Source organism: Vipera berus, assembly GCF_964194415.1.
Source record: "Vipera berus genome assembly, chromosome: 5".
NCBI classification, from domain to species: domain Eukaryota; kingdom Metazoa; phylum Chordata; class Lepidosauria; order Squamata; family Viperidae; genus Vipera; species Vipera berus.
In genome coordinates, this window is record NC_138207.1 from 58,452,324 (window position 1) to 58,463,288 (window position 10,965).

Here is a 10,965-nt window from a genome sequence, read left to right on the forward strand (position 1 = left end):
AAATTGCCTTCATGTAATTTAAATGGGTCAGCATATCTCCATTCTTCTGCAGACGAGCCCTAAACAGCTTACGTGTAAGGTGTATATGTGCACCCACACTGTCTCGAACATAAAGCCTTCGCAAAATATCCCAACACCTAGCAGCAGACTCCTCACCACGAATATGGACAAGCTGCTGGTCATTCAGTGTTAGTCCAATAATGCAAAGAGCTTTCTCATTGCTTCGTTTAAAGTTGTCTAACTTCTTTGCATCCTCTTCATCATCTGGATCCCAAGCAGTAGTATCTGGTGGGTTATTTACAACAGTCCATAGTCCTTCCTTGCACAAAAGCAAGCAGCATTTTGTGGACCAGGAAACATAGTTTGTCCCATCCAACCGGGTTATCCAGGAGATGCCTGACAACAGTTCTTGTGCCATTTTACACCAAATACAAACTCAGCTAGGAATACTGTGTGTACTTACTCTCAGTACAGGCCTGGGCCCATAACCAGTGTTATGGAATTTATTGTGCAGAGGTCTCCTTGTGCTACCAAAGAGTTGCACAGACAAGGAAGGGCACTGAGAGCAGTAAAAGTCACACAAGAATACACTGAGTTATAAAAACAAAAAGTAGTTTACTTTTGAGGTGGTGTAAGAACAAAAATGCACAGTCAAAAATAAACAGTCCAAGTAGCAATCCAAAATACAAAGTCTTCTTACCGGTCCAGAGGTCAATACACAGTTCAGCTTACAACAGTAGTAAACCAACAGCAGAGCAAAAACAGTAACAGTAGAAAGCAGTGAATTCAGAGAGAGAAAGAAGCTACGTTCCTAGCTTCCTCTTATGGCCATGAGAACACTTACACACCCATTGGCCAATTAACAACTTAAAGACATAGCATTATGGTTAATATATTTTCAACCCAACATTGTAGGCTAACACCATATGCCTAACACATAGTACTGAAATCAGGAACATTTAATTACTACTGGAGAAAGAAGTCATCATTATACTTAAGGGGGTTTGGTTTGGTTTAACAAAACTTGATCTGGATGGAATAGACAGATGGGTTTTAGTCTAATTTAGATTATCTGTTCTGAAACCCCAGAACAAAACTTTTTACAGCTTTCAGTCAGGGAAAACAAAGGTCAAAGAAATATTAACTATTTAAAAACCAGATTTTGAGATGCTTGTGGAGTAAACCTGCCGGAAGATCTGTTGTGTGGTTGTGGTTGTTGTCGTTTAATGCTGGTTGTGCTTTGCAAATTAAATGACCAAAATAATGAGTCCTGTCATAGGAAGCCTCCTTATGCAAGTTGTCAGACTGCTGAACCATTCATGTCTAATCAATTCTATTGTGGTTGACATAGGATGTAAGACACCCTTTTCTCCCAATTTAGATGGTAGGAATTGATGCCGCCCCATGACCCTCGGCTCTTGTTCTGTATATATTTTCTGAATGAGCTCAGCTTGTTTTAATAATCTCTTTTTTATTTGCCTTCTAGTTGAAGTCAGCATATCTTAAAGCTGCTAAGGGTGAGGAAAACTGCAATAGATTATCAGTCTTAGAGTTACTCTTTTTGCTCTTTCATGACCTTTGCCAGCTTCTTTTCTCTCCCATTTTTAATTTTCTCCCTACTTCTCACTTGTGCTTCAGAGCTAAACACAAAAACTGCAAAAGGCTTTAAAAAGTTGACATTCTTCTGCGAAGATTTCAGCCTATTTGAAAGATCATTCGCAAGAACGTTATATTATGGAATGGAGAAAATGGATTGAGTTTATCCAGAACAAGTATAGGGTCAAGAAGTTTTATGTAGCATTCGAATGAGTCTTCTTTCGTTTCTTTTTCTTTCTTTTATGCTAGTTTTTTTTATATACATTTATTATGGTTAAGGTGTGTTTTATCCTATATAAGCTAGAGAGTGATGGATTTTAGAATCTATAGTCTTTAGTATATGGTAGTTTATGATTGCTTTTTTACATACATATACCTTGTATTTAGCTCTGGGAAGTCGGGGGGGGAGGGGGGGTGGAGGGAGGAGGGGAGGGAGGGACGTTGGGGGGAGGTAGGGGGGGTAGAGGGAGGGGGAAGGGTTTTTTTTTTTTTTTTTTTTTTTTTTCTAATGGAAAACTGTATTTTAAAACTTTTCAATAAAAAAAAAAAAAAAAAAAAAAAACTGCAAAAGGCTTTAAAAAGTTGACATTCTTCTGCAGGGCTTTTTTTTCCTCATAGAACGCTCAGAACGGAGTTCCGGCACCTTTTTGGGTAGGCAAGGCGGGTTGTATGACATGTGTGAGTTCCGGCACCTTTTTCTTTTACGAAAAAAGCACTGTTCTTCTGCAACATTCCCATCACTCCACATCATCAAGTGAAAAGGCAACTTGGTCATTTCCCTGACTGTGCATCAGAGTTTGGTAGAAAGATACCATGACTTACTTCCTTGTATTTTTGTTTGTTTTCTAAGGCTGAAAAGTCATTTCAGGGAACAAAAAAAGTCTCAGCATATCAACACAGCATATACTTCTTCCACAGAGGATAGGCATCTATCCTAAGCCAGAGAGTAGGACAGTATTCTCAACCCCAGCAAATGAGATAGCAGGGCTTAATGGATTGAACTTGGCTTTAGACCATAAAAAACAGACAAAAACAGTTGGAGAGGGATCATCCCTCAAATATGCAACTCCTCTGCCATGATATTGATATTAATATTATTTATACTGCCTCTAAGTGGAGCATACTGTAGTTCTGGATTAATAGAGTTAATCATGTAGCAATTTATTGTTTGAAAGAAATTGCTTCCTCTATAAAAACTAGATTTTCCCCAATGAATTCAGTTTTTCCAGATGGTATATATACCAATTAATTTGGATTCTACCCATGTATTTGCCAATGACTACAATATGAGAATTAACTTCCAACCAACAACAGCACTGTACATACAAATTTTGATTTTAATGAGAATTTTCAAAGCAAGTGCTAATGTTTCTGTTAATCATCCAGATGAACGAATGTCAAAAACAGTGTTTGCAGTTATCATATATAATATTGAATTCGTTTGGAAACTTAGCAATTTTGCCATATGTGATACTTAGAATTCTATGTGGTTTAAAATAGTTTCTTTTCTTTCTTGCAGTTCTTTCCAACTATTGCACTTTGAAGGGAGCCAAAAATTTATGGAAATCAGTATAGTTTTCATCTTTTTTTAAAAAAAGATTAATGTTTCTTTAAATGGAGTTGAGTCAATAAATGGTGTTTCTTGGGAACAATAATAGCAGCACATGCACATTATTGGATCCGTGCCCTTCCTGGCTGGTTTATGCAGCCAGGGAGAGGACACGAGGCTGGTTCCAGGCGGTGATATCTGCTTCCTTGAGTGAGGGTAATTTCCCCACCGTCTTGAAGGAGGCGGTGGTGAGACCTCTCCTCAAGAAGCCTGCCTTGGACCCAGCTGTCTTGAACAACTTTCGTCCAGTCTCCAACCTTCGCTTTCTTGCGAAGGTTGTTGAGAGTGTGGTGGCGCATCAGCTCCCTCTGGTCCTGGATGAAGCGGATTATCTAGACCCGTACCAATCGGGTTTCAGGCCCGGGTACAGCACGGAGACGGCATTGGTCGCTCTGGTGAATGATCTCTGGAGGGCCCGGGATAGGGGATATTCCTCTGTCCTGGTCCTATTAGACCTCTCGGCGGCTTTCGATACCATCGACCATGGTATCCTGCTGCGGCGTCTCAGGGGATTGGGAGTGGGAGGCACAGTTCTTCGGTGGTTCTCCTCCTATCTCCTGGGACGTTCGCAGTCGGTGTTGGCAGGGGGGCAGAGATCGGCCCCTAGGTCTCTCGTTTGTGGAGTTCCTCAGGGTTCGGTTCTCTCGCCTCTCCTGTTCAACATCTACATGAAACCGCTGGGTGAGATCATTCGTGGTTTTGGAGTTGGGTATCATCAATATGCTGATGATACCCAACTTTTCATTTCAACCCCAAACCACCCCAGTGATGCCCTCGCTGTGATGTCCCGTTGCCTGGAGGCGGTTCGGGTCTGGATGGGGAGGAACAGACTTCAACTCAACCCTGACAAGACTGAGTGGCTGTACATTCCGGCATCCCGGGACATTCAAAACGTTCCATCACTTTCTATGGGGGGTGAGTTTTTACCCCCCGTAGATAGGGCTCGCAACTTGGGAGTCCTCCTGGATGCACGGCTTACCTTAGAAGATCATGTAGTAGCCGTGACCAGGGGGGCTTTCGCACAGGTTCGCCTGGTGCGGCAGTTGCGGCCCTATCTAGACCGGGATGCCCTGTGTACGGTCACTCATGCGCTCGTGACCTCTCGTCTTGACTATTGCAATGCTCTCTACATGGGGCTTCCCTTGAAGACCACTCGGAGGCTCCAACTGGTACAGAATGCGGCCGCGAGAGTTGTCTTGGGAGTTTCCCGGTACTCCCATGTTACACCTTTGCTCCGCGAGCTGCATTGGTTACCAGTTGTCTTCCGGGTGAGGTTCAAGGTCTTAGTGATGGTTTTTAAGTCCTTACATGGCATGGGTCCGGAATACCTCGGGGACCACCTGCTGCCGGCGTCAACTCCCCTCCGCCCTGTGCATTCCCACAGAGAGGGCCTCCTCAGGGTGCCTCCAGTCAGAGAATGTCGACTGGTGGCCCCCAGGGGGAGGGCCTTCTCTGTGGGCGCTCCGGCTTTGTGGAATCAGCTGCCGGTTGAGCTCCGGATGGCACCGGATCTCCGCTCCTTCCGGCGCGGGTTAAAGACCCATTTATTTGAACAAGCTGGCCTGGCCTGATGGGGAATTACTTAGGGTTTTAATATTTATATATATATTTTATTGTTTTTATTGTGGGCAATAATTTAATTCTTTTTTAACTTTTGTACTTTTGTAGTTTTAAGATATGCCCTGTTCACCGCCCTGAGTCCTTCGGGAGAAGGGCGGTATAAAAATTTAATTAAATAAAATAAATAAATAATACATGTGATATCCATAGTAGAATAAAGGTTTTCAGGAAGGGAGTTTGAGAAACTGAAATAATTTATGTTCATAAAATAATTTAATTATGTGATTGATAAAAAAAAAACAAGAAAAATGCCAGGTCCAGATTGTGTGAAGCTGCTGACTAAAACAAAATAAAAGCATACCGCTCTAATGAGACATTGAATTTTAGTATTTGATAATGTGCAATTGTTGTACTCGACTTGGGTTCAAAAATCAGGGAAATCCAGAAATTGTTGGAAAGTAAGAACATGATTGATTGAAGACATTCAAAGTAAGGCAAAGCAAATAAGGAAGGGCAGGGAAAGGCAGAGATTTAGTTAACTTGATAACCATAGCAGTTTGTAAAATTATTATGACTATTTATTAAATTTATTGGTTGCTCGTCTTAACACAGAATATGTCTAGCATCTTATGCAGTTTTCAAGTCTCTTCCACTTTTTTTTTTTGAAGGAGCCAACGTAAGAGAAAATGTAAATATCAAACATGGCAACAGGTGACAGGATTCTTCCTTGCTTTAAAAGACAGCAACATGACAGTAATAAACCTAATAACCGTCTCTCCACTGCGTATAATCTGTGGAATGAAAGCACGCTAAACAGAATTGTGGCAGAGAAGCCACTGTATTTTTTTTTTTTATTGAAAAGTTTTAAAAATAGAGTTTTCCTTTAAAAAAACCCCTTCCCCCTCCCTCCTCCCCTCCCTACCTCCCCCCTTCCCCCCCTCCCCCCCTCCCTCCTCCCCCCCCACCTCCCCCTAACCCCCCTCCCCCCCCCGGACTTCCCAGAGCTAAATACAAGGTATATATATATAAAAAGGCAATCATAAACAACCATATACTAACAACTATAAATTCTAAAATCCATCACTCTCTAACTTATATAGGATCAAACAAAACTTAGCATTATTAAATATATATAGAAGACAAAATAAAAAAAGAAAAAAGAAAACGAAAGAAGACTTATTCAAATGCTAGATAAAACTTCTTGACCCTATACTTATTCTGGATAAACTCAATCCATTTTCTCCATTCCATAATATAATGTTCTTGCGAGTAATCTTTCAAATAGGCCGAAATCTTCGCCATCTCTGCCAAGTCGGAAACCTTTAAAATCCACTCTTGTATAGTCGGCAGTTCCTCTTTCTTCCAATATTGACCTATCAAAAGTCTAGCTGCCGTAACTAAATTCAACATCAACTTAGAGTCCACAACTGTAGCGTCAACAATTATTCCCAACAAAAAAAATTGCGGACAAAACTTTATCCTCCGTTTAAAAATCTTCTGCATATTCCACCAGACTTTTATCCAAAAAGCCTTGACCTTTTTACATGTCCACCATATGTGAAAATATGTTGCCTCTTCATCACCACACCTCCAACATTTAGGCTGATAATTCGGATACATACTTGCAAGCTTTTTAGGATCTAGATGCCATCTATAAAACATTTTGTAAAAGTTCTCTCTTAAACTTTGAGCTTGAGTGAATTTTACATTCCTCACCCAGATCTTTTCCCACGTGTCCATTGTAATAACTTCCTGAATGTTTTGGGCCCATTTTATCATACAATCCTTAACAAGCTCCAGAGAAGCCACTGTATTATGATTCATGAGTCCTTCATGAAGAAAAACAGCCAGCTGAGTTGTTGTGAAGTTGAGTTGGGCAATACAAATCTTCTAATCAGAGATGAAAGTGAACAGACAGAAAACAGAGAAAGTCAGAAGCAAAGATGTGATCAGGTTCTGGTGGAGCCAGAGACTGTTTTCATAGGAAGCTTCAAAGAATTTTACAGAGGGATGCTGTTACGGGCCCAGCAACACTGTAAGCAGCCATGTTACAAAGCAAAGACAGAGCAACAGCTCTTGGAATTAAATGAATCCAAGCCAAGAAACTTTCTCAAAAACTCCTAGTTTCCATCCAAGCACAGCTCATTCCTATCCCACTCATCCCATCCCAGCCTTCAGTTGATAAAATTAGGAATATTTAAAAAATAAGGCACCTGGTTAAAAAAAAAAAAGAGTCCACTCACTTGTGCATTAGAATAAATTTGTCTTAGAGCAGTTGAAAAACTACCTTGCTGAAGCTAAACACGCATGAGGTTCTGGGCTTTAAAAACAATATCTATGGTACTTTAAAGTTCAGGATGGGAGAAATATTTCTTAATTCATTTAAATGTTTTATAACTGTTTTTCTTTGACATTTATGGAAATTTACCCATAAATTTACTCCTTCTCCTTAGATATATGCATGCAAAATATGTACCCATAAGACCACCATCTCCCCCACATCACAGTCTAGTTATCTTATAGCATGGCATGGCTTATATTGGATTCAGCAGCTGGGGTACTTTTTCAATTTTCTTTCTTACTCATTGCAATTTTTCTTTTTCCCCCAGCCCTCACAAAATTTATATTCCGTTTCTTCTATGTTTTTCCCCTGTGCACACATATGTGATATTTTACTGCAAGAAGCCACTATGTTGAAATAACAGTTATGATGGGTATATTGTGCCAAGAAAGCATGTAACCATGGCCTTTCTTGGTACAATTGATTAGTGGTTTTTTTAAAAAGTATTGTTTTATGCCATATTAGCCGTGTTTGTTAAACTTTCACATCAGATACAGCGGGGCAAAAAGTAGAGAAATGAGAAGGAACCCCGTGCTTTACAAAGCCATAGTAGCCACAATGCAGTTTGTGGCAGGTGCTGTCTTTTTCTGCCTGCAAGCAAACATTTTCTTGAGCTCCCCCCTAAACCGATTGTGTAGCCAGGCATAAAGGAAGGCATTTGTGCAAGCAGACATCATGGCAAACCAGTGGCAGATTAGCTGAATAAGGTTAAAGTATTGCTTGTCTATCAGTTTGATTTCGACATCTTTGATGACATTGAAGATATGCAGTGGCATCCAACAAACCCCAAAGGCAGCAACAACCAAGACGAGCAGGCGAAAAGTCTTCCTCCGCTTAGCTCGGTCACACTCAGCTTGGCTCTGGGTAACATTCCCAGGAACGACTCGGTTTTTCAGCTTGACTGAGATCCTCAGATAGGAGGCAGAGATCACCATTAAGGGCAGAATGTAGGTGAGGATGAGGGTGCTGTAGGCATAAGCTAAGCGATCCTTCTTCCTGTTGAACCAAAATTCTTCACAGATGGAGAAGTCCAGTTCTGGAAATTCTGCATGGTAAGTACGGACCAAGGCTGGGGCAGCTAGTATGCAACTCAACAGCCAAATAGCAGCCAGGATATATACACAGCTGGGGATTGTCAGCCTCCTCTGAAGGGGATAAACCATGGCAAAATACCTGTCCACAGCAATGACAGTCAGGGTGAAAACAGACACAAATACGGTGACCGGCTGCATCAGGAACACAAAGTAACACATGAAGCGTCCAAAGATCCATCCTCTGGGTTCAAAGGCATATGCCAATGTCAGGGGTACACACGTGGCACACATCAGCATGTCTGAGAATGCCAAGTTGCCCACAAGGAAATTGGTGACGTTGTGCATTGTTTTAGTCTTGCAGATAACATAAATAAGGAGATAATTGCCAGTGATGCCAATGAAAACCACCAGAGAGTAACAAGGAATAATGAGAGGCTTAAAAAACTGGACAAGCTGGAGCCCCAGGAAGAGGCTGCTGGTGTTGTTCTGAATTGCAGAAAGAAACCTCTCAGAAGTCATGTTTGCTGGATCCATTGCCTTTCCCCACTGTTATAATTTTCTTGCTAATAAAATTGATTTGGGCACACAAACATGCCCGTATGCTCATTATTTTTTTTTTAAAAAAATCACATTGGGAAGATGGACAGATTTTATCTTGAGTTTGGCCACCTTGCATTTGCACATATTCATCTGCAAAAGACAAGACGCAGAGGTGAGCCTCAGTAGACACCTCCTTACACATAGGAATAATAAGATACAATTAATCCACTGGGACCCTCTTTTCTTCCACATAAATCCAACTCTGTCCCATTAAAAGCATGCTACACTGAGAAAATCATTATTATACTAAGAACTATACTTACAGCTGTTATCTCCAGAAGTCCGATGTCATTCCGCATCTTCTTCTTCTTCTAATCTCATTTGATTTTCAAACCCACGACCAGTTAGAGCTGCTTGTAACAGCAAGAGGGAGGGAGGGAGAAAGCAAGCAAGCTGCACTTGGTGAATCGAAGGTTTTTAGCAGTCTTCACTATATATTCAGAATGAATTTGGGGGGAGGGATCTCTCTCCATTTAGTGCCTTCGCTAAAGTATTTCTCTCTTGATTGGCGAGCCATCTCTGAGACACTTTATCAACAAGAACATCTGAGCGAAACCCGGTGCAGTTTCCTGCTTACAGCCCCTGAAGCAGAGCGAGCCTTTGGCGCCGCTGACTTTTTAGAAAAGAAATGTTGCTGAAAGGATGAAGTAGTAAAAAACATTATCACCACTAGAGGGACTCAGAGCATCGAAAAATCTTTCCTGCAGTTGTGAGTTAACGTTGAATCATATTTAACTTACAGGTGTGCCGAGGGCGTTTGTTGGTTCCACCAGAGTTTAGTACGTTGCATTAAGTTTGGGAAATGAAGTCCCTCATCCGCTTAATTTGTATGTTATCTGCATTTATACTGCCAAGAAATGAGCAAAGTGTGTCATGAATATAATAGGCTGATAGTAATCAGACTGAAATTTTCATTTGTTTCAAGTAACCACGCGAGCACAGAGATTTAGTTACTTGACGCCGGATAGTTTGGTATTTTATTTATTCTCTGTTCTCCTGCTTCTTTTCCTGTTTCTAACATTCTTTGCTGGAAAATGATTTCGGTACAATAAATATTCAAAGTGGGTTTTGTTGGTCTAATAGGTACTTCTGTATTTTCTGTTTCCAGCTTCCAGTGAGAGTGCTTAAATTATCTTCTCAGAGAACAGCCACAATGAAATTTATTTCATTATCATCAAATGTTGACCATCGGAGGAAATAATTGTATAGCCCTCAAGTGTGATCATATTCAGAGCTTTGCTGATTATCCCAAGATAACTTGTTTTGAATTTAAATTCATTGTTTTGCATCAATAAATACCATCCATTTGTTTTATCCTTGTTCAGAGATTAACTCATCCTCCCCATGAATATGAATTCACAGTTTACATAAATAAGGTAAATAACATAACAAACTAACTGAGATTGGAAAGCTTGGCAGATTTTTTTTTCAGAACAATCACTGAAATTTTGATGGCTCTGGTTTTAATAACTCCTAACAGAGGCATAAAAAAAAATCAATTTTTTGGTTATAACCAGGTAATTAAAGCTCTGCTTATTTTTAGAGAAACACACAAAGGCCTCAAGTTGTGCATGTTTTTCCCAGACCTAGAAAGACACAATTTTTGAAAGAATTAAAATTTTGACTCATTATAAGTCAAAAGTTGTTATCAAACAAAACAGCATAACTAGCTTTTTTTCTGTTTCAATTCAACTTTAAATAGTGTTTTCATAAGAACTGAATTGGTGGATTTACCAGCTGTAGGGTAAAAGCAGAAAAATAAATTCTCATCTAATGCTTAAGTAACTGAGTAAATGGTAAGACTAACTCTGGAAACTTGAGATGGAATTCTCTTTGTTGGGAGGAGGGCATCAATCCAGAATTTAAAACTGTTATTTGTAAATGTGTATACATAACTGTTGTATCTGTTCAAGGTGATTAACCATAAAATCATAGAATGTAAATATAAAACGATACCTTGGAGAACCCTTAATCAAACTCCCAGTCCACTGCAGGAATCCACTACAGCATTGCCCATCATTGAATATCCATCCTCTTCCAGCTAAGGAAAACCCATCACCTTCAGACGGCCAATTTCAAGGGTGTCTGAATAACTTTAATTTTTAAGAATGTTTTCCTGATGTCCAACCAAAATCTACTTACCTGTGACTTAAACACATTGTTTCTTGTTCTGCCTTATGGAACAATTCTGAATAATTCTGCCTCATCTTTTACATAATAGTCCT

General features: G+C 40.2%; 1 protein-coding gene across 1 annotated transcript; it reads right to left on the reverse strand.

The window, feature by feature from the left end:
• Positions 1 to 7,611: 7,611 nt before the first annotated feature.
• Positions 7,612 to 8,674, reverse strand: LOC308668390 (prolactin-releasing peptide receptor-like; the record flags this gene model as incomplete). Its single annotated transcript, XM_081328264.1, has 1 exon — positions 7,612 to 8,674. The coding sequence occupies one exon, from the start codon at positions 8,672 to 8,674 to the stop codon at positions 7,643 to 7,645; it is 1,032 nt and encodes a 343-aa protein (XP_081184390.1). The 3' UTR covers positions 7,612 to 7,642.
• Positions 8,675 to 10,965: the final 2,291 nt, after the last annotated feature.